The sequence below is a fragment of the Caloenas nicobarica genome, chromosome 4 (genome assembly GCF_036013445.1).
Source record: "Caloenas nicobarica isolate bCalNic1 chromosome 4, bCalNic1.hap1, whole genome shotgun sequence".
In the NCBI taxonomy this organism is placed as follows: domain Eukaryota; kingdom Metazoa; phylum Chordata; class Aves; order Columbiformes; family Columbidae; genus Caloenas; species Caloenas nicobarica.
The window spans coordinates 49077697-49102644 of NC_088248.1; the positions used below are offsets into that span (position 1 = coordinate 49077697).

Here is a 24948-nt window from a genome sequence, read left to right on the forward strand (position 1 = left end):
TATTTTCAAGCAACTTCATGGTATTTCTTACACTTTCATTTCTTTTGCCATGATAGCAAGAGATGGATCTCTGCAGCAAGCTACTTTGCTCTTAGTCTCATTTATTTTATTAAGTGTATCAACAGAGCAAGGTGTTGCTCATTGAAAGATGAGTGGTAGCTGTTTTGAAAAACCTGCAGTGTTTGTACTGGGATACTACGTAATGTGTATAAATTTAGATACTATAAAGACTGCGAAGTTAGATAGTCACACTTCTTGAAAATTAAAATTCTGCAACTACCAAGTTTGATACAACATTTTTCGTCATATTGAAATAATCTCTTTTGGTTTTGACAGTAATATGTTCTTTAGACTATCTTGATAATTCATTTCTTTAATGCTTTTTGCTACACTCTGATCAAGGAAGTGTAATGACTCCTACTTAATGATATTTGTTTTGTTACAAGAGCAGCACGTTTTGAATATAAGTGTCAATCCAGAGAGTTACTGAAGGATGTGCTTGTCTGTAGGTACTTCAGTACCTCTGTGGCATGGCTCATGAGGTTATTTTAAGCTAAGCCTTCCTCTGTAATGAATACAGAGTCACTCTATAAGAAAATAGTGCCTTAAGATATATGGGCCTTAATACACAAGTCTAAAATATTTTAAAAAGACAGGGTAAGAAAGGACCTTCCGAGTCATTTTGCCTAGTTGTTACCATAAGAAACCCTGAGATGAATGAATCCTCATAAAATTGTTAAAATGTATTTTTAAACTTTTGAAGTAGATTCCCTAGCTATTCTTATTCACAGAGTTAATGTGTGATTAAATTTTCAGCATGACTAAATTATCTTCAAGATTTGTGTCAAAATTACAACTAAGTCTCAAAGGCAGGGAAGCAGATTAAATAACCTGTGTAATTTATGTAGACTAAATAAACACCCTCACCCAATAATTTAGTATTAGTCTAATTTAGAAAATAGCAGTCTTACCAAAATAGCATTATTAGTCCAGTTGCAGTGATGCTAAGACCTCATCCAAAACACGCACGCAATTATTACAACTTTCTCCCGATAATGATAGAATTAAAAGCAATATACACAAATGTCTGCCTTTTATTCCTTTCTCTGGTGTCAGGTTCACCCTTTCTGTGTATGGTAATGTGCCATTATAATGCTCTGCCAGAAGCAATATGGAGTTGATGGTGGGGGCTTCTTCCACCTTGCTCTTTGGTCTCCCTTTGGTTATTTTTTCATTTGAAACATAATTGGATTGCTTGATTTTTATTATTTTATTTTTTTTCTTCAGCACTCGATAAATTACATATTATAGCCAAGTGGTGCAATGTTCAGCTCATACTGACATAATTACGTTTCAAAATTTTTTCCGAACTGTAATTTAATTGGAAAAAAAACCCAAAACAACAAACAACCAAACAAAAAAACCCAAAAAACCAAACAAACCCCACAAACAAACAAACAAAACTCCCACAATTACCTGATCATCTTCTGTAATCAGTTTGACTTCATATATGCAAAGAAAGGGGGGAAAGTTGGTGAATAAAGGAATAGCAGTTCTGCATTTACCACTTCTCAGTGTTTACCTTCAGACGAAGGACAGACCTTTTTTACCTCATCTCTCCATGTTTTCTCTTTGCCTATCTTTACTAGTTCCTGGTGTCCTATAACTGACTCTACAGAGACCAGAAACCTTTCACTAGCTTCTACTTAATAATTTTGCTGGTGATTGCAGAGAAGAAAATCTCCCACTCCCTAACTCTGTTTTATACTTCCATTCCACTTGCATGAAGTATGGAGTTTTAAGGAGTGTTCTGCATTTTCTGGCTTGTTAAACATTGGTTGTAAGAGGCTATATTGGGATAGAAATTATTTTTTTGTTAGTCTGACCAGACATTAAATGAATCACAGAACTTTAATTTAAACAGAACATTGAATAAAATAGTACAGCAGAGAACATGCATCCAAATAAAGATAATGATTGTTTTAATTTCCAAGAGTTTGAGATGTTAGCTGTAAGACTGTTCATTTCTATATTATTTGGTCTAGACTTTATATCCTTTCACCACACAGTTTCTGTAGGAATTGTAGATGTTCATTGGGTCTGAAAATCTTGTATTTATTTTTTAAATTCCTGAAATATCAGAGATTCGGAGGGAGAACAACTGCATAGTCAGGTTCTATATTTTTCCTGATGTATTGTTTCAAGAACGTGCAAATTATAATTTATTGTAAGAAATCCAGTAATACTAAATATAAGAGTTCTAGGAAGATCATACCTTAATCTGGAATAGTTTATAAAACTGATCACATAGAATTCTGCATTTTTCAGTTGAGATTGAAGGACACATCTATGTATGAATGAAAAATAATATAACTATGCAGACCAGGAAATAAAATCAAACTTTTAAGCATGAAAGATGTATTTTATCTTCTTGTCTGGTCTGCATAGGTATATATTTTCTATTACTGTATGTACATACAGATTTATTTTCATGTCAAGATTACTCTTATAATTGAAGAAGCCAGGCCATGCTCCATACATTCAAAAACCATTCTAAAAGACAGAATGTATTCAGGGTTTTCTAATTCCATTTAGTTTGGATAGCAGTTTGACTTCTCTTTGTCTTTAAAACTTCTCCACTTAAAATGTGATTGTCAGTTCTGAATTTCCAGAGATATTTTTTCCCTTAGTCTGTATCACTTCAAACATTGCTGCACAGTACTATAGTAATTTTTCCCAGCTTTTCCCGGATATCTACTTTTACCTGTCATTTATACCATCTCAGCTATTATTTTCAGCAGATGGATGAAAACAGATGTTTCCATCAATCCAGACTTACCTTTCTAATGTGTTTTCCTGGATATCTTTCTATCATTTTACCTTTATTTTTGGTTACTGAAATTTACATTTATCTTTCCTGATAATCCAGGAAAATGCTCTCTGTTTTCATTGCTGATACCACTACCTTTTTTTTCTGTTCATGTGGGACTGTAGCTGCCTATGGTTTTTATTTCAATTGTACATCCATAACCATGTCCAGATACCATTTTTCTCCAGCTGGAGTTATGCTCCAACTCTGTTTTTGAAATCCAACTTTGTGTGGACACAACACAAATAATTTCCCTTGTCATCTTTCTCCCAGACTTTTGTGTATCTCCTCCATTTTATCAACAACATACCTGCTAATGTCTTTCATCTTCCTAATCATCCCTATCACTCTCCCTCTCTTTGCTTTTTGTGCCGTCATATCAAATTCAATATTTTTTTCCCTCTTCAATATAATTCACCACTGCTTCATTGCTTCAACCACCTTTCTTCTGATATCTTGCTCTCCTTTTTTTTTTTTCCTTTTGAATAGCATCTTTGTATGCTTAGAGGTGTTTCATCTGTGGTCTTTCATAGCACTGCAACGACATCATCCAGATTCCTTTTCATGTTCAGCCTCTGCTATGATGCCTGCAAGGCAGTGAATGTTTATTAATTTATAGGATGTCATGTTTAGGCACTTTGTTTAAACACTCTGTTTAAGCGTGCACCCCCCTCCACCCTGCCCTGCCCCACCCCATATTTTTTGCACTGCTTCCCTCTTTAGCTTTTGGAGTCAGAATCTGGACTTTAATATATATATACTCATAAAACAGGCAGAATATCACATCTAACAGCATGCTACCCATAGATTTGCAGACTTTTGTAATATTAAATGTATGATTTTGATCCAAGTTTAAAGCAAAGCAGTTTTATTTCATCTAGGCTGAGTTGTAAGATATAGTTACTGTCCTCCAGAAGAAGTGTTACTTCCAATTGAGGTAGTCTGCAGCTTGGCTTCAAACCTGCCCTTTCTCTAGCTTAAAGGTCTTCCAAGACAGTATTGCAAATCCCCGGTTCTTGTAATGTATGGCACAGAGAGCTGACTATCATGCAGATTACTAACCTTTTCCTTGCGTGCTTCTTGTTTATCAGCAATTTATATAGAGTTCCTTATCTACTTCTCTTTAGAATGCCTTAGTGTCTAAATAATTAAAAAAAAAAAAGAAAAAGGAAAAGAAAACAGAACACAACACATTTCATTATATAGCAATAAGTGTGGTACAGGATTAGTTTTAGTCAACCTCCTGGTTTGTTGAGAAGCATTTATAGCTCTGTCATATGCTTTGCTACTTGTAGTTCTCATCAAATATGCTGCTTTGATAGTTCATTTGGCAGAAATAGAATTTACTATATAAGTTGTACTCCCTTGTAGAATTTTCAGCATTGTCAAGAAATAACTTAATTTTTTTAAAAGATCATCCTTTCTGTTTAAAGACAATGTGAATTAACTCCAGACATTCTTATATACCATTTTACGTACTATTTATAGGACCATCTGAGGACACTAATCTCTGTCCACTTGTATACAGGTCAAAGCTTGACAAAATTCTGAATGTCAGTATTAGAACTCTTTTTTTTTAATGCTCTGACTCAAAGTTATAGTCTCTTTATCAGAGATTTATAATAAGTATAGTTTGATATTTCATTCACCTTAATGTAGTGTTCAAATTCAATAAAACTATTACTAGATTGCTGCAGTTATAAGCAACAGCATAAAATAAGTGTTTAGTTTTCCTATTTTAACAGTTGCTTGTTTGAATTTCTGGTGTTCACGACTGAAATTTAATATGATCTTAAAATGCCATAAAATGTTGATAGTGATGATTTTATTCTTATTTTTTGATAATATATGTAAGGCTGGTATATTTATGGGTTTAAAGATGGAGCAGTTGTGTGGTGGTTTGTGTTTTTTTTCTTCTTGATAGAGAAAAAACCAAAAGTGAGGCAGGGTCACTGTTAGTTTCTTTATGTTCTTATATGGGAAAAAGGGAAAGTTCTAGATGTAATAAGTCTGAGAATAATCATAAATATTAAATAATCATAAAGAGGAAATAAAGGAATGCAAAAACAATCACTCATCACCTATCACGAACAGACTTATTCCCAGTCAGTCTCTGAGCATTGGCCACCTTGAGAGACAACCTCCCTTCTCTCCCTCTCCACTTCTTCCTCTACGACCACTTTTTATTGCTGAGTATAATGTTCCAGATATGGAATATCCCTTCAGCCAGTTCAGGTCAGCTGTCTTGGCCGTGTCCCCTCCTAACTCCTTGCCTGTTCCGATTCTACTTGCTGGGGAACAGAGAGGGGAAAAAAGAGAAAGGCTTAGCACTGTGCAAGCACAGTTTAGCAACAACCAAAAGCATCAGTGTGTTATGAGCACTGTTTTAGCCAAAACGCAGCACCACACAGGCTTCTGTGAAGAAAACTGACTCCATCCCAGCTTATCTCAGTACATTAACTTAGCATGTACATATTGTAAGGAAGTATTGGAATAGTTTATTCAAGTGTATTTTTGCACTTGAGTAAAACCAAATCACACAAGACAATAGTCTGAGTATTCATTGCCTGGAAAATATAAAGTCATTTAGGCAGTTGATTTGGAAAATTAGCAGAAGGAATGTCTAAATGAATTATACTAATAATGTTACATCAAAATCATATCTACAGGAAGAAGCAAGTATGTTTTAAGATGGAATTCTTCCGTGGTTCTGTTTTAAACTCTTTAATATTAATATTTATCTTTCTTGGGGAGCCTCAAAGTTAAAAGGATCTTCATGGTCATAAGTGCATTAAATGAGCCAAGAAGACTGGACCTTGCTCTTATTAATCTTTTCAATCATAATAACTTTTTGACCAATTTATGTTACTTCTGAAAACCCTTGAATTTTTATCTATAACAGCATAGTTCTAGCTCAGTGACACAAGAAACTCTTCTTATTCCAACCCCGCTTTAAACTGAGTGGGGAATTATTGATGAAGAAAATGTACTGGGCAGTGATTCTTTGCATGGAGACAGCCTCATTAAGCACACTACAGTACATGTCTCACTATTTTCTTTATTTTGCTATTCAGTCTTATATAAGTTGTTACACACTTCAGGAAGCTACTTTCTGGAAGATTATTGCATTTATCAAGCAATTAAGGTCACAGTCACCCTATTTTGTTCAGTTTTAGATCTTAAAACACCATTTGCAGCTTATGCTCCAGAATGTAGTGTTGGTCTTCTCATTTTGAATAATGTAACACTACTGAAACTAGGGTGCTTCTGTCTGTCCAGAGTCTGTCTGCATTCAAATTGTTGGACTCTGCTAGCTGGGTAGCTTACTGCTGAAGGACTAAAGAATGAGGGCTTAGAAATGTCAGTCAGAAAAGGGTAAGACCTTATATGGATGCAGGAGGCTCTGTCGTTAGTTTCTTTCTGAAACCTCGGCAGTTTAAACTTGCTACCTGAATTAACTGCTGAAAATAAACAGACAAAATATGATAAGTACCAAAAATTAGCAAACAGCTTAATTTCTGTGCTTCAGTTGCCTTTCAGTAACATAAGAACAATATCACTTGGCATAAAGCCAGCAAAAGTGTTTTGAAAATTAATTAATAGTTATGAAGAACTCTCTGTCTTCAGTGATAAACCCTTCTGAGAACAGAAGCCATGAGGGAAGTTGACAGTACTGTCTTCAAAGCAGGGATTTAACAGAGTACAAAAAACGTGGAGCAAAGAAAATAATGAGGTGAAAGTAAAATAGTGAGTAGGTGCCAGTTAAAGAGTAGTGCCAACCTTGTCTGGAATTAGCTGGAATTCAGGATATATATTAAATATATATTATGTATATTCAATATATTACATATAATTATAGACTTTATCATCCACGCAAGGTGGAACAGATGGAATTTTCCTAGGCAATCTTAATTTCAGCTTTTCCAGTTTTCTGGAAGTTTGACTTTGTATTTTTTCACTTCCCCCCCCGCCCAGTTTTATTGTGCATGTTATTTTGTGCTTGGCAGTTACAAACATTCCACAGAAGCAGATAAAACAACATATTGAATTTACCTTTTCAGTTAGAAAATGTCTTTATATTCAAATCAATAAATCAGTGCCTATTTCTTGATGAATATTTATTCACTGCCAAAAATACGGCATGATTGTTTTCTTTTCTCAGCATGTTCTCTTCTATTACGATTTTATTAGGCTAGTACTATAGCATGTATAGAAAAGCAGGATTGGCAAAACTGAGAATTAATGGGTACTAATGCAGATTATACATTCAAAAGCAAACTCTAATTTCTTTCTTTTAAAAAATAGGCACCACAGTTTCATATTGCACTCTGTGATAAAGTCTACAAATGCCTGAGGTTTTATATTTGAAATTATTTATATATAGAGATATATATAGAGAGATATCTCATATCTAGATTTAAGAAAAATACTTTAAAACAAAATATCACTTTTTTAAGAAACAGTATTTGATAATTCATCTGTCATAGAGTACTGGGTTTGGCTGGGATAGAGCTAATTTTCTTCATGCTAACTGCTATGGGGCTATGTTTTGGATTTGTGTTGAAAACAGTATTAATAACACTGGGATGTTTTACTTATTGTTGACCAGCACTTACACACAGGCCCTTATCTGCTCCTCACACTGCTCCACCAGTGAGTAGGCTGGGGGTGCACAAGGAGCAGGGAGGGGATGCAGCTAGGACAGGTGAGCCCAACTGACCCAAGGGCTATTCCATACCATATGATATCATGCTCAGCATATAAAGCTAGGGGAAGAAGAAGGAAGTGGAGTACATTTGGAGTGATGGCATTTGTCTCCCATGTAGCTGTTACACATGCTGAAGCCCGGCTTTCCTGGAGATGGATGAACCACTGTTGTGGTTTGATCGTGGGGAGACAATCAAAAACCACGGCAGATGTATTTTCCTTAAACCTCTTCCCCCCTCCCGTTTTCCGCCCTCCCTCTCCTCCCCCTTTTTCACTAAGGACAGGCGATTTTGAGAGGAAAGGAAAAGAAGAACAGAGAGAAGAAAGCTGGAAAATTTGAAAACGTTTTACTAATGCTACTAAATAAACATAGAGAAAAATAAAGCAGAACAAATATTATAGAACCAGTCGTGCAATTCCCAGCAGCTGCTTCGGCAGGATCCTTCAGCCAGCCAGAACTAGATTCAGTTTGTCACGAGTCCTCAGCTTGCAGGGACAGCAGAAAAACGCAGAGACAAAGCAAAGCAGCAGGAGACCCAGCAGAAGAGAGAGAGAGAGTCCTTCGGGTCCACCTTTTAAATCCAGGAAGTCGTGAATGGGATGGAATACTCCCATTGGTCAATTTGTGGTCACCTGACTCAGACCATCTCCTCTTGTTGCCCCCCCTCAATGACCCAGGACAACCGCCTACCTGCTGAGAGGCAGTAGTGAATGAATTCCCTACTTTGCTTTTGCATGTGGCTTTTGCTTTACCTGTTAAATGGTCTTTACCTCAACCCGTGAGTTTTCTCGTTTTTACTCGGAGGTGAGCAAGCAGCTGTGTGGGGCTTAGTCACCAGCTGGGGTTAAAGTGCAATACAGAATTTGAAAAAAAATAGCACTTTTGCTGAAAAATAGGCAGTTCTTCGTTTTATATAATCAGTTACAAGTTTTGTTCAACATTATATGGGCTATTACAGAGTCTGCAAATTTCCCTTGGTGCCACATTCCTTTAATGAGCATATTCTCTAATATACATAGCCTTAGCATTAGCTTTTCTTTTTCTATATTTTCTCTGCTTTGGAAAGGAGTTAAATTTATTTTCTGACTCTGGTAGTTTCTGATTTTGTAGTCACAGGGATCTAGGCTTCTACTTGTATAACTGACATGTGAAGACATGACTCCCAACAGTATGTTCTTCGCAAATCTGTCATAGCAGGGAAAGCTATCTATTGCTATGCCATTGTTGTGTCTTGGAAATGATACCAGCTGAATTACATTGTGTAAAATGTAATTCTTTTTGTTGTCTTCAAAAATTAACATTTTTGCAGTCGTGCTTCAGATATGGATGCAGTGGTGTCAATGAAATATATGCGATATTGGAATAATTTTTTGTTTTAGAAAGGGAATAGCTATAGTGGTATAGTGGCTACACTATATTTTGGTAAGTATAGTGTTGTTTAATTTGGTGTCCTCTTCTAGCTTCAGCTATAACAGCTGTGGACACTTTTATCCAGCTGTTTATGATTGCCCGGCAAGTGGAGGTTACTTGTTTCACAGTTCAGCCAACAGAGCAGAAATGCAAGTTCTCACTGTTCTGCTACACTAGAGGCAGCAATGGCTTCAAAACGTTTAATCAGCAATTAAGTTAAATTTGCCAATTTTGCACTTAAGTGGATCAAGTTCAATTCCACTGGCTGCACAGTGAAGAATTACCTTCTCTCAGGGATATAATAACAAGCATCCAGGGATAAAAAGTCTTGAAATTTTATCATTGTGCAAAATGACCCTGTGTCTTGAGTATCAAGCAGGTTTAATTGTTTTTTCTATAATACAGCTGAAGCCTTACTATGCCACTTTTCTGTGCTTATATTTTATTGAACATTCAATCATTTGGTTTGCTTTTTTTATCCAAACTTTTACAATGGCCCTTTCCCTATTTCTATTCAGGTTAATTAAAATGGAGAAAAATAACGCCCAGCATTCTGAAGTTATTATTTTCACCAGCCACACATTCTTAGTAGTGATGAGCAACTTCTAATAAAAAACCCTTCTCCTTCCTATAGGATATTTTGCTATGTATTTTAATTGCTGGGAAAAGCAAAAGCAGTTGATTCAAGACATAGCAGTGATATAATATTTTTCTAATATTTCACTACATAAAAATAATTGTTTTACCAAATATATTTTTAGAGATTATTAACTAAATGTTTTGCTCACCAGTTCTTATTCAAGATCTACACCTCTACAGTAAAGGAATACTTATGTATATTTGCACCCTTTCATTAAGTCAAGCCAAGGAATAACATACGCAGTTCACCATTAAGCTGCACAGTTAAATACCTCAATCCTAGGTGAAGCTTTACTTATCCCCTCATATAACTCCTGTTCAAGATCATGAGGAGACATGGGGAACGTGGGATAGATGTTAGCCCTGTGTTCTTTTTACCTTGTTCTGGATACGGTTATTTCCTAAAGTGAATATATATATATATATTATTGATTGTAGGATGGAATGGGAAATTTGAGAGTCACTAAAAAAGGAATACGACTTGAAGGAATATCTGAATTTCTACTTCCACTATATGTGAAAGAAATCCATTCCCGAAAGGTAGGTGGCTTTCATCTTTTTTTCTTAATTTACAGCTGATATAAATTAATCTCTTCAGTCTCAAACTAAAAAGTTGAATTTTTATACCTCCTAAATTAACAATCAATGGAGGTTTTCTTTAAGAATACCTTAACAGTGAAAGTTTCCTTCATGTCCAAAATGATTTTTTTTTTTTTTCTTGACACTTTGTCTGCCCGTTAAAAGAAATGTCTTGTCCTAGAGAAAGGACATTCAAAGCATGTGTGTTTTATATTTCAAATGACCTCAACATTGGGAATGGAACATATCACTCTTCTTTTGAAAGGAACTCCAGGAGAATAGCTTGGTGATATATGCAAAATGCAGTGAAATAAATAATGGGTTTGTATATGCTTAAGTTCTTTCTGGTGTATTTAGCTAGTGTAATTTCTTTTTTCCCCTCATTCTCTCTCTTTTTTTTTTTTTTTTTTTTTTTTTACCTCAGGTACAGGCAATCTAGTTAAACTGCTTGATGTGTCTAGGATTTGTTTTTTCAAAGCAAACCGTCTTTAATTTTTCTTAAATTGAATTGTTTTATCATTTAGCAGCAAGTTGCTACAGAGGGAAAAGAAAATCAAGATATTCTGTATTCAGAAATTCAGTGTAGCTCATTTTTAACCTCTGGGTTTTGTTTTGTGGTTTTTTTTTTCAATTGTTGGTGTGGGGGTTTTGGTGGTGTTGTTTGTGTTTGAGTGGGGGGGGGGGTTGTGTATTGGTTTTGTGGTGTGTTTGTTTTTTTCTTTTTTGTTTTTCCTCCAGTCATGTTGTTTATATTAATATTGTCAATGAATTAAAACAATAATTTTGAAATACTGGAAATCTCTTGAGTCCTCTTTACCATGCAAGTGATGACCTATGATCAGAGAGGAATGCTACAATGGTTTTCAGTCAATCATCAGCAAAGGATTTTCATAGTGCATAGTGCAAAAATTGATAGGAATGAAAAGTATGTTTACCTTAAGTACCTTTGTGGAAAATTCTGTCTGAAATCTGTCTTCAATGTATATAAAAGAAGTTTCAAGTGCATAGATGAGATCATGACAGTTTCTCATTTCTCTTAATTGGTTTAATCTGTTAATAGGTGTGTGAGGTGAACAGGTAGTCTCTTTGTCTTCTTTTTTTGGTAAAACTAAGGTCTTTCAATGTTTTACAGAGTAGCGATATTGTCCTAGGTAATGAAAAAATTCTTAAATATTTAAGTAACAGTATATTCCCCAACAATGTTGAATTTTGGTCACTTTATTGAGCAGATATGTGCTACTTTTCAACTGATCATACGTACTATGTTAAAGTCTTGTTTATAATGTTTCTTTTATAATAGTAGATAAAAATATAAATAAACAGCTAAGCTAAATCTATAATCAAATATTTGATAATGAATTATTTCTAAATAAATGAAAATATCATAGCTTTGATATTGATCAGAATTCTGAGGGGTGCAGAAACAATGGAATGCTAATTGTACAACACCTAAGTACGTAAATGACCATTTAAGTACCAAGCACTGCTACCAAGAGTAAATCAATAAGGCCAGTTTCTGCCTTCAAAAAAATCTATGAAAGGGAACTTTGGCTGTGGGTTTAGTTTTTCTTCAACCACCTTGCCATGTAAAGGTGTAAGCAACTCTTGAGTAGTTTCTGCAATTGTCTAATATTTTCTTTACATTTTGAAACTATAGTATTCTTCAAATTAACTGGAATACTTTCTCTTTACCTATATATAAATAGAAAAAATATTTTAAGGGTTCTGTTAGACCTTAATATCTAGGACAACAAATCCATTTAAAATCATGCCTAAAGCATGAACTTCTTTGGTATTAATATTCCAATATTTTGACTTTATGAAATTGGCGTAAAACTCCCAGGCTGTATAACATTTCAGGGATCATACTTTTTCTTACATGTTGCAGAACATAAGTTTGTGCATTTTTCCCAGTTCCTTTCTGTGGGTGGATGGTGTCTCTTATTGTTCCATGTCCTGTTATTGTACATGAGTTATGATCTGGGATATTTGCACACACAGAGCTTCATATTGTAGAACATTGGTTCTGTTAAAGTAAACATGGAAACTTTTGTTTCGTGAGAGTAATTAGGGGCTCAAGTAGGGTCCTAATTTCTTCAGAGCTGCTAACTAGTCTTAGAAAAAAATCCACAGAAATGTTACTATGTAAAGGAACAGGATGCAAAGTATACTAGTAGCCCAATACAAGGTCACACCATTCCTGTGAGGCTCATTAAAAACAGATACACCTGACAGTAAGTGTCCTCAAACCAGCAGCAGAAGAAAAGAAAGTGGATCATTAGCTGGGCAAAGTATTTCAACTAAAATATTTTTGGTGTCGCGGGTCTACTTATATCTATTAACATTAAAACACTTGTTACCTATCTGAAAAAGCAGTATGTATTTAGACTTTGCTCATCTCACAGTGCTTATGAGCTAGGTTCATGTTCCAGTGTTTTGCCAGTTTACCCAGTAGCTGTGATAAAGTTTTAGCAATTTGTGATGAGTACAAGTGTGAATGTCATGGGGGAATGATAAAAAACAGCTCTGGAGCTGTATTAAGCCGTATGGTAGAGATATGTGATGTCTCTGCATGGCATCTGCATGTGACATTAGCTGTTTTGTCACTTACAGAATTCACCTTGGTGCTGTAGAAATCTTTGAGTGAGCCAGGCTTTCTGAGCTGTCATTGTAGTCAGCAGGGATCTAATCAATACAGAAAGTGGATTCTGAAGAGCTGTCCTGCTCACCAGCCACTAGTGTTTACTTTGGGTGATACAGAGGGGAATGAATGCTTTTCCCCGCCTTTTCCATGGAAGCAGTAATGATTCAAGTTTGATGCATATGGGAGTTAAAATGTGCTGTGGAATTTAAAACTCATTTGAAGCCGATGTCTCTGCAGTCTTTTTCATGTGTGTGTCGCTTATTTATTTTCTAAAAGGAGAGTTTGCTCTTTAAGCAATTTTACTCATTCCCCTCTAAAGGAAGACAAACATTAAAGTGACGTCAGTCCGTTAACTCTTGAGATGACTTGTAACATATCCAATAATAACTTTGTGGAACTGGGTGTATTTCCTCTGCACTGGTGACGTGGTTTATATAATGGCCATTGGGGGACCTCAGGGCACCCCTGATTTCCCATTACTCTGCACAAAGCAGGGTTAGGTGGGAAAACCAATGATACTAGCAGCAGGGTGCAGCAGCACCTGTGCTATATTGTGGTTAACAGGCGTGAGTGGCGTTCTTCCACACGTGCTGGAGATATCTTTTAGTTGGCTAGATCTGGAGCTGATAAAATGTGCCATTGATAGCACAGGGTTCACCTCTGATTCTGATAGTGAACTACTTTCTGGTAAGAGTCCCAGGCAGTCTGCTGAGTAGCTGGGCTGAACTGAGCTCTCCCTGGTTGCAATTTAAATGTGAAGGGTGGCAAGATTTGCTGGTGTAAAGTTCACATATCCTTATAGATGCTGAAATCACCACTTTGCCTGCAACATACCTGGATCTCCAAGTAAGATTGTTTATGCAGGGTTAAATGCTGATCTTAAACTGCCTTTATCAGAAGAGATGTTTTGAACTTTGCACATAGGTTGAAAAATTGTCTTTTATATTGTGGTTCCTTCATTAAAACCGTGAATATTAAAAGTAAATGCTAAACTATTTTGAGTTGAGTCAGCTGGGGAAAAAATATGCATTAATTTTTAAAAACACAACTATTGATATTTTCTCCTGCCCATGTACAATTTTGTGTCAAAAAGTATTAATACAGAATCCAGGTCTTGGGTAAACTGACCATTCATATTTTTTCTGTAGAAGATGTCTAAATGTGAAGGCTACTCAGAGGGTGCCATTTTTCTAACCTTGCTCCTTTTGCTTTGCCCTTTTTGCTCTATTCAGTTAATGGTGTCTGCAGACCCATGTGTACCTACCCAACATCTCACGTATAAACAAAAAAGATACTTCTGTATTTTCATCAAATGACTTAACTGCATGTCAGAACTTGAATTGATACATCAGAACTTGAGCAGATAAGGGCTCTTTCGATCCTGAATTAACATATTTATATCCCTGGAACAAGGGTATGCATACTCTATGAATTGAATTTTACTGAGAATTTCATTGTGACTATGGCTGGTCTAGTTGCATACTTTAATCTGAAACCAGTAAGTTTAGTCCAGGCAATGTTATATTTTACTTGTTTGTATCACTTGCATTGACATAATGCAAAGAAAAAAGCAAACTACATCCCTCAGAGTGTATCATTAATGATGTGCGAAATCAAACAACACATAATGCAATAACTTGAATTATTACAATATTTCAGTTCTTCTGAATTAAATTTCTTTATTATGCTACAGCTGCATCCATACTGCTGCATTTGTGAATGGAAACAATCAAGGTATAGCTTTATTAGGTTTTTTTAATAATAATAAAATTGGTTCATGGTGTTTTCTTGGAAGTGTATTCTTGGATTTTTTGATCTTTCATTTGCACATACAGTACTTAAGTGTTGTAGAAAATCAAGTTTTCTCTTTGTTAAATTGTTTCCACTGCAGATAAAGTAAGTAACTAGTCCCTTAAATTACAGGGGATTGCTTTTTGTGTGTGTGTGTGTACAATTAGCAAGGTTAAAAGTGTATTCTCTGAACTTAAAGAGTATGTGTTTTCAAGAGATTTCCTTAGAGAACACAGAATTTAATGATTTAGTTAAAATTCATTAGGAAAAGATCTGGCAAACAAGAAACACTGAATACATATAAACTTCTAACTGAACACAGGAAACTCTGAAAACTGTCTGTATATCTTGTATTTTTAAAGTTATGATTGTATAAGAACTAAGAAATTGTAGGTAGATTTCAAAGCAGAACTTCTCTCTCGTATTCCTTCTTTCTAGATTTTCACTCTGGAGACTGAATATCCTTATAAATACTTAGAGAACTTTTTTTTTAATATTTTGTTTTATTTGCAAACCTGAGTCAACTTTGACAAAAGCTATTCTACAATGTATTTCTGTCTTCAGTGTCTCTCCAAGTGTGTGTAATAATTAACACAAAACTAAATTTTGTCAAATCCAGCCAGCACATTGCATGTATTTAGGATTGTGCTGAGGCCTTAGATGTCTTTGTGAGAACCCCCAATTCCTTTTCTGCCTTTGAGCTTCTTTGTCTGAAACAGTTAAAAAGAAGCAGAATAGATTACATCAAATGCCCTTATGAAGTTGGGGAAGGACATCCACTGCACTTGTCCGTTGAGCCAGCCTTCTCATTATATAAGATCACTAAATCAGGTGTTGCTTGCCTTTAGTAAACTTATGCTTATTTTTCCCAGTTGCCTTCTTTTCCTTCATCAGTTTTGAAATTATTTTCAGGGGAATCTCCTCCATAATATTGCTAGGAAATTAAGTGAGACTGACTATGCTGTAGTTTCCAAAGTCTTCTTTTCTTGAAAGACGTGCATAATCTTTTGTAAGGTCCTGTCATATTCATTGACTTTTGGGGCTTGGGAGGAGCAACATGTTCCCCCACCCTCCCCTGAAACATATTCTTCTTAAAATTCAGGGACAAGTTGTTTGCTAAATCTACTCTCTTATCTGTTCTGTAAGATACCCCATTGCCATGCAGCAAAACTGTTTTGAGTCCTGCCACTACTGAGGTATATGGATATCAGAGAAACTCCAATTAGGAGATGTCATTGGTCACCTTTTTTGTACTATAAAAAAAATCACAAAGGCACCCAAGAATCTGCCACCTTTATTGCTCAGGGTGAAGTACAATGCTTATTTCTGCAGCTACACATCACAATCCTCTTGGACAAAATCTGAAATGCTCCCCAGTTCATTTTTCTGATACCTACTCTTCAGCTTTTGCCCTTGGGATCACTCACCTGTCACTGAGAATAAAGTCATTGCTATGGCATAAAGGACTCCTTCACTCATTTTGGCTCTACACAGGGTGTAGTTCCAATGTACTGAAAGCCTAGTGTCAGTTTATTGGCTATAAACAAGATATAAGCTTTTCTTAATCACAAGCTTTGGAAGGGACAAGTCATTCTTATATTTGTTGGTGGTCTCTGTAGGGACTGCCCCTTTGAAATTGAGTTGGCTGTACTCGCTCTTCACTGACACCTGATAAGAACTTTCATGATTCATGATTTTGTCCTTGATTTGCTATACTTCACTGAAACCTGTTTGGGGGTCATCCAATTGTACAACTCTATCTTTCGAACACATCATTTTTTCTTGTCAGCCTGTATTACTCTTATTATTACCGTGCCTTGTTGTTCAGTCAAGGAGGATCTCTGCTTGTTGTATTGGAAATTCTGAGTTAATAATACCCAAGCTTTTTACTTTGGTTGATTACAGCTCATGAACAAATTCATGAGTGGCCTATATCCACCCAATTTTATACCAATCGACTGAATTTGATTTGGGAACATATCTTCAGAAGGATGTGGGTAAATTAATGAAGTAGTAACTATTTTTCTGGCATTTGTTGCTTTCGTTAGAAATTGCATTTTCAGTTTTCTAAGTACTTCCTTCATGTAATACATCTATGTTCCACTGGGGCAAATTTTAATGAAACCATGTGATATTTCAGTGTGATGTTCATCATGTCTTATGTCTGATCCTAATACTCATTCAAAGTGAATTTGGCTTGATCTATTTTAACTATACAAGCATCTTAAGCTGAGAAACAATATTTTTTGCCCTGAACAACTTTAATGTAATACAGTTGCAATTTGTAGAGGCTAAGCAACTGCTTTAAAAAATTCTGTATGTTTAAAATGAAGGGAAATTGTTATTAATATTTCCATGGAAAATCTGATCTAAAGCAGGAATGTAAAAGAAAATTACTTGAAAGAGACTTGAAAAGGAGAAAAATCTGTCATCCTTTATCTCTTCATACAGGAATTTACTCATGTTCCTTCATGGAGAACGACTTTTATACTTTGCATCCCATTTTACAAACTTAAGATAGACCTTACTTTTTGCTCCTCTGTAGAAACATTGAAGCTATGGATGCATAGATGAAATTGAGGGGGGAAAAAAATGAGAGTCATTGGGGGAGGGCACTATGCATATAAGCTGTTAAGCTCAAAGTACATAACGTAATTTTATCTCTCCAAAATGTAGTCTGTTAACCCTGGCTTGAAGGCTGCTGGGATTGTTTGAAATGTATTTCTTACAAGTCAGGCTGTGCAATGATCTCACTTGTAGGTCTTTAGTAGACAAAGACAAATTTAAAAAAAAAAAAAAAAAATGTAAACTGTGTTTTTTAAGTTAGGAGGAGATCTACTTCATAAGTGTATTAACAACAAAGAATACTCACGTAATAAAATTATATACTACATCAAATGTTGTTGCAAGTTGTCAGCATGGATTTCTGATAATGCCTGACCACCTTGACAGCCTCCTACAACAAAGTGTCTAGCTTGGTGGATGTGGACAGCTAATATCATTAATCTTGTCTTTTGCAAGGCTTTTGACCCAGTTTCCCATTATATACTCTTAGCTAAACTGATGGTGTACATGCTAAAAGGACAGTGAGGTGGGCTGAAAACTGGCTTAAAGTGCTGGGCTCAAAGAGTTGTGACCAGTGGAACAAACTTCAGCAGGAGGCCAGTCCCTAGTGGTGTACTCATGGGGTCAGCACTGAGGTCAACATTGTTTAATTTCTTCATTAATGACCTGGACCTGCATAGTGCACCCTCAGCAAGTTTGCATACAATACAATCTAGGAGGAGGAGTGTACAAACAAGTAATTTCTAGAAGCAAAAGAGAAACAGAAAAATAATGAAATCATTGCTGGTTTAAGTGTTCAGAGGCTTAATTATTTCCAACTCATTAATAATAACACTTTTTTCTTTCCTGTTTCATATCAGATGAATCTTAAAAGTATCGAGGTAATAATCAACTCAGAACTTCAAAGCTAACATTTTGAAAGTTAATATAAGAAAGATTCTCAAGGTATTCATTCTGAAACAGAAATTGGTGTAATTTCTAAAAGTGTAAGCCAACTTACAAAATTAGTTTTGCCCATTAGATAGGGAAAAAATTAATTTCTTGAAACAAAATTATTACAGTCCTCTTTTACTTGTTCAGCTTTGCTTTCAGTATACCTCGTGTTTTGTATGACATTTCTCACTTTAAAAAATGTTTGTAATCAAATTACATGGAGCAGATATACCATTCATAATCTGCAAAAATGAATAACAATAAAATTCAAACCCAAAATCTGCTTGTTAATCTAAAAGAGATGTGAATGATTCAAATAGAGGTTCTGAAGTAATTTTTGTTTTAATCACACCTGAAGCGAAGTTATAGAAGCTTACTTCCAGAGTTTGCTGAACAGTTCAGGAAAAACAATTCCTCTATCTCCATATGTAACTTACAGACTTGTATTAGGCTGAGGTGGGTTTTGTGTGGTTTTTTTGTTTGTTTCTTTTGGAATTTCATGGGAGGTGGTTTGTTTTTGGTGTGTGGTTGTGTTCTTTGGTTTGGGTTTGTTTTCATTGTAATTAGTATTTCTATATTCTATCACGAAGAAAAAAATTCTAAGCAATGAAATAAAATTATTTTCTAATTGTTGAGAAATAGCATATTTTTGTGACACTGCACATGGTCTGGTGTCTCACATGATAACAGAGAAAATTAATGAATATTCCAAGGTTTAAGATGGGAAAACAACAACAACAAAAAAAAATCTTACCTTGGCTACCTGGAGTGAAATTAATACGTTCGGATTTAGTATAATCATCATATCTGTTTTGACAGTCCCTGATTAGAACACCATTCCTCTCTTAAAGGAATGAATTGCATGTTCATTTGCAGCTTCTAATAGCTGACTATCAAAAAAAAAACCACATCAGGATTACATTTATAATACTGTACATTTCCTGTTTGAAACGAACTTTGTATTTTCTCACTATTCAGTAAGAACTAATTTGGATTTTACTCCTTCATAATCAAAAACTTTTTTTTTTTGCATATGCACACGGATATATAACTTGCATATATATGCACAACATTTTAAAATTACTGGTCAGTCTTAAGAATTGGAGCCTTTTATTCCAGATAGCAAGCGTGTTTTTTTGAGTGTATACTATACAGCCTTTGTTGTCATAAGAAATATACCATGCTATAAAACTCTAGTTTCAGAAACAACTTGTCATCAGCAATGAAATTTTCTACTTTGAAAATGTTTTTATAGAGTATTTTTTGTTTATTTTTTACTATTCCCTGAAGGAGCTTCCCATCTATCTAGTACTGTGACTGAATCTCCTTTATATAGTTCTGAAATCTCTCCCTCAGTGACTTAAAATTTTAATAGTTGTGTTCTGCCAGATCAGTTTGTCAAGAGACCTGCTGAACTTCCGTCCGGTTTAGGAAGCAATGTGACTGTAGCTGTAATGAGGAAGTATCAAGTTAAAATGAGGCAGAGAAGATAAATAGATAAAAGAAGTGCTACAAGTATTTTAATAAAATAGTATGGATTACTAAAATACTTGTAGGCTCAACAACTGATGTATTTTAGAAAAAAAGCTATCATTTTTTCCTTTCTTAGGCAGTGCTGGAAACATATCAGATATAATTTTTTTTTGCTTATTGATCTTCAATACGTGGTTAATCCATTCCCTCCTTAAAAAAGGCAGGTGGAGTAATTATTCTCCTTTTAGTTGCAAAATGAATAAGTACCACATTTTATCATTTTATGGATTATAGTCTTGAATCTTTGCTAAAAGTTACTTTAGAACAGTTTCAAATTTACTGTTTGAAGAAATAAAATGGAAGCATTGATTATTTCATAACAAGGACCATGTTTTGACACTGGCCTGCATCCAAGAGTGATACATAACACTAAAATTATTTGAAGCCTTACTGACTTGAAGAGCATCCCCATGAAATAATTGCACAAAGCAAAACAATTTAAATTCCTTCTGTTCTGTGTATGATCAGTAATTTCCTTTGAACTCATTTTATTAAAAGAAATTGCAAGTTCAAATGAAAAGTTACCTGAAAATTGTACCTGTAACAAGTAACCTGAAATACCATGCATTCTACAGATAAAATAAAAAATACATCAGATTTCCACCAAAGTGATGCATTCTATAGTTTCTTCCTATTGCTAACGTTCGGTATAATTATGCTGTTCTTTCTCAAGTGTAATTTCCTGTGGGTTTTGTAGAAAAGTATTAAAATTTTCCATATTCCAGTTTTTGCATGGAACATAGTTTTCTCATAATCTTCTCACTTTATGTGATATTGAGGAAATGAGAAACTGACAGAAGACGCTAGAAGTTTATTTTTTCAAAGCTCTGATTTTTAACATCAACATACTCTGCTGACTTGCAAGTGACCAAAAAGTTCAATTGTTCCAAATTCTTACATTGTAAGATATTATCAAAAGCTGTTTCAAAAAACTTTAAGGTGGTAGTGAAGTGTGTAAGTTGTTTTTTTTTCAAGGATAAATCTCCAAGCTATATAAAGATTTCAAATTAAAAAAAAAAAACTATGAAACAGTAAACTAGTGCATTGCTTTGCAATGTATTATTTGTGTCTCATAGACACAAATTAAGGGTAATTTTTTATTTTTTTTTTAGAATTTCAGCTGGAAATAAACACTGATAAGAACTTCAGACTATAGATGTTGAAATTCATAGGTGGGATTGGGATAAAGAAAACTCGCAAGGAAAGCAGAAGTCTTATAATGGAAGCAGCTGAACAAGTTAACATCCTGTACTGGAATAGGTAATTATGGTTTCGGCATTATGATTGTACAACAAACATCTGGGGATTTACAGTAAAGTTGGCTCTTGGGCTTCAGCCAGAAGCTCATTTGTATCTCTAGCTGAATTCAGTTCTTCTGCAAAGCAAGTAACTGTAGTTCACATAGTTGGTTAATTTAGAGTGGCAATCTGTCATGCACAATTCTGCAACAGCTACAACAGTATATGTTCTCGCTGAAGTCTTTGTAAGTGTAAGTGGTAATTGCAGTAGCATGCGTGTAGGTTGGTGATGTTTAATTTTCCTTTGCTTTGGAGCCTAACTAAATTTTAAAAATACAAAGTTATTGTACATAATTCTCATTAGTAAAAGTGTAATCTGTGTTGATACTAAACTTAGCACTCTAGTAATGATTTGCATGAAAGATGCCACAACCATTTTTAGTAGAAAGGAAAACTGGAGTTTACACTAAGAATATAGAATGGCTAGAAAGATTTCCACCCCCCCCTTGCTAGATCAGTATATAAATATAAGTTTTGGGCAAAGTTTATTTTTCTTCGAGTTTCTCCATTGGCATCCACCAGATCAGAATCTTCCTATAAATACATGGTCTCTCTTTCTGAATAAGTAACTACAACATCCCGGAAGGAAATTGCTTCATCCTCTTGTTGTTATTTTAATAAAGTGTAGGGATTTTGAAATGCCAGTTATCTCTCCTGACAAGCTGAGCCAAAACACTGGCACAGAAAATGCAGAAAGTAGATGATCTTTTTGCAGGAACAACTACTGAACATTCTACAAGAAGAAAATGTGGGTTTTACCTTTTTTTTTTTTTTTTTTTTTTTTTTTAGTACAAATATCGTTATGTCTATTTAGATGTGGGATACTACATCACGTTCTTCTAAGATGCAGGTACTGCTTGTCTTATAAGATATACTTCACTAGCATGCAGTAGTTTTTTGAAACACTGTCATTCATACTGAATAGTATACAGATTTTTCAGCATGAATAAGGACAATATAATTCTGTTCTTATGAAAGTAAGGAAAATAATATGTTGGTGTATGATTGTTAGAACTCCTATACTGCACAGATAAGGTGCTAGAATTACCTGAAAGCAGCTGATGCAAGAATGAAGTGGTACTTCTTTATCTTAAACGGTGGTCATTGAACACTAGGGAAAAAAGTCAGGTAAATATGTGGAAAAGACAGGTATGTTGGGGGAAAAAAATACCTACTTAAGTTTATACTTATCTGTGGCACAGTTTCTTTTTATTTCTTTGGAGTTTTTCTTCTATTAGTTGAAAAATAACATCTTGAAATGTTTCAGAGGTTTTCACACACAATCCCCAGAAAATTGGTATGAATAGTTGAAATAGTTAGTAGAGTGTGCAAGAGGCCTCTTTTTTTTTTTTTTTTTTTTTTCCCCTCCCCCAGTTGAAGACTACAGTTTTTCTTAACTACATACTTTGGTCTTAACATTTTAAGGCATTTACCTGTTTCTTCATAGAGTCAGAAAAGCATTAAGAAAACTGTTTTGAACTACAAATAGAGTTGGTGTTAGTATTTGTGTATTTCTGGTAATTTGTTCTGTACCTTTCTAAGGCTTGCTGTTGTTTATTGCCCTGGGTATTTATCTGTGGATTTCAGCAATTTGGTGAAATTGCCAATCAAAATGTTGGAAAAGGCACCTGGTGAGCATGGCACAGATGCTTTATGTGTGAATTCAAGTACTACAAATTAATAACTAATGATGTACTCTACAAAGAACGCTTTGTAGCATATGTGTATTTCTGTAATAGTAATAGGGATAAATCTATTTTTTACCATGAGTACAGCGCTCAGAATAAGTTATCTATGTATGTTCATGTTACTTAATCTCTCCACCCAGTTTTCAGTTCAGGGACTGTGTGTTTTGCTCATGTCCCCATTTGTCAGTGCAGTGAGAACCAGGTGGGCACTAACAACCTCCTTATCACCCGTATATCTCAGTTTTTACACAGGAGTGACCTACGGACATGCAGACTACGGATATCTGGCATGCATGACAATTAGGCCAGGATCACGAAGTGTGCTGCATGATTGAAAAGGAGTTGCAGATGCATCCAGCTTAATACAGCCTCCTGCTAAATTCCCTTCTACTGAATAAACCAAGTTTAAAGTTGGAACACAGCCAGTAGAGTAAATAAACATAAACCAAGCCTTAACTGTGGATGAGTCCAAGCTAGAATTTAGCACATGCCCCAACTTTAGCCTGAAAAGACCCTCCTGTCCAAGCAAAAGGGTCCTTTCAGTTCTCTTAACATGGAAATTAAATTATCCTTTATGAGGTACATAGAGACACTTGCCTAAAAAGTCTGATATTTCCAATTTATTTTATGTAGATGTCTGTGTGAAGTGATGAGACACTTTTATTCATACACTTGTGTCAACTTCCACTTCATGTGCAAAAAGTTTGCTCTTGCACCACTTATCCCTGAAAGCAAACTACTCTTAAATCAAATAACTAAAAATATTAAGCATATGAATGCTTCCCTTAATTGTATGAAGGTCCATAGACACTTTTACCATTATTTTTATGTTCTGCAGAATTGTGAATGTTAATAGTTTTGCTATAATAATTCAATAATAATCTTAAAATTAAATCAAACATTTTAATGACTATTTATTTCTTTTTAATAGACCAATTTAACATTTTTTGTTGAAGATAAATTACAGATGAATGACTCACTTCCCAGTAGCTGGGCATAGTGTTTCAGAATTTCGTCTTCATCTTGCAGTCCTTTTCAAATGTGATTCTAGCTTTTTAAAACAGAATCTCCTCTGATCTGTATCATCACATTTAGCATTTTAATTTTCATCAAGAGTGTGCTTTTTAAGTGCCTCTCCTGATCCTGTCCTTTGGTACACACTATAGCATGATATTGCAGCATATTTAAATAGTTCCTTCTTAATAGTAGACCTTACATGTGCTATATGTGCTTACTTAAGTGTGCTAGGCCTCTAGCTTAGCAGGCTTTAATCAATCTTGTTTCAGTATCTTGGAAAAATCTTTGGTAATTCAATGTTTTAGGAGGTTTTTTTGTGTTTTGTTTGTTTGGTTTTTTAATAGAAATGCCATTCTAAACTGCATGCGATTTTGTCAGAAACTGTTAATAAAAATTATTTTAGAAAGCTGGGAAACTCAACAAATATCTGCCTAACCTTTTGTATTTTATGGTCTTCTGACTTAAGGCAAGAATGAAGGGTAAGGCTGGTAAGACACTTGGACAGTAAACAAATTCACCATATTTAGACTGAGATTAAAGGTAAAAGATCGCTCTGAAGAATATCTTGCCCCCCAGCACCTTCATGTTCCATACCGCTTTAGAGACCAGAGGGTACCGTTTCTAGAAGTTATGTGAATATTTAGAATTTAGAATTTTATTATCTTTATGCCATTTGTTTTTGTACTATAATGGGTACAAAGGTTGGGAAAGGCAGAACTAGGATAATTTATTTTCTTTCTAAAGATCAATAGCTTTTTCAGGATTTCAGACAAGATAGTTTCTGCACCTCAATTTCTTGTCTGTAAAACAGGGGTAATAGCACTTTCCTATCTCACAGAAGGTTATATGGCTAGACACTTTAACAGATTTTGTGTGCTGATAGACAATGTAAGCAAATATGAACATCCAGGCATGGTGGTATTAACACAAAGTACAGAAGTATTGTATTTGTATAGAGTATTCTATATCAAACATACTGAGATCCTCCACTATTGTTCAGTTCCCTTAGTTACAATTATTTTTTTTTTCCTGTCTTGAAGCTCAAGCTTATAGGCATTGTTCTAAGCTCATCCCTCTCTTAGATGTATTTCCTGTGTGTTTTGAGAGTGATGAGCTATAAATTTCTCATGAGATGTGATGCTTTTTCTAATTACAAGCTATAAAGAATAGTGCCTGGCATTATTTTATTGCTTTACTAAACAGTTTTTGCTAATGAGGCTACCATACAATGATGTTTCCATTAAAAGATGAAAATGATAATGACATTGCTCCTG

The 24948-nt window shown here is 34.8% G+C and overlaps 1 protein-coding gene across 1 annotated transcript in view; it reads left to right on the plus strand.

Annotated features, from left to right (window-relative positions):
- The window catches only part of SGCZ (sarcoglycan zeta), a 209134-nt gene that overhangs the window by 80611 nt on the left and 103575 nt on the right, over positions 1 to 24948 (plus strand). The window contains exon 2 of the mRNA XM_065634210.1: positions 10065 to 10166. Coding sequence (XP_065490282.1) covers positions 10065 to 10166 — 102 coding nt within the window. The remainder of the gene's footprint in view (positions 1 to 10064; positions 10167 to 24948) is intronic.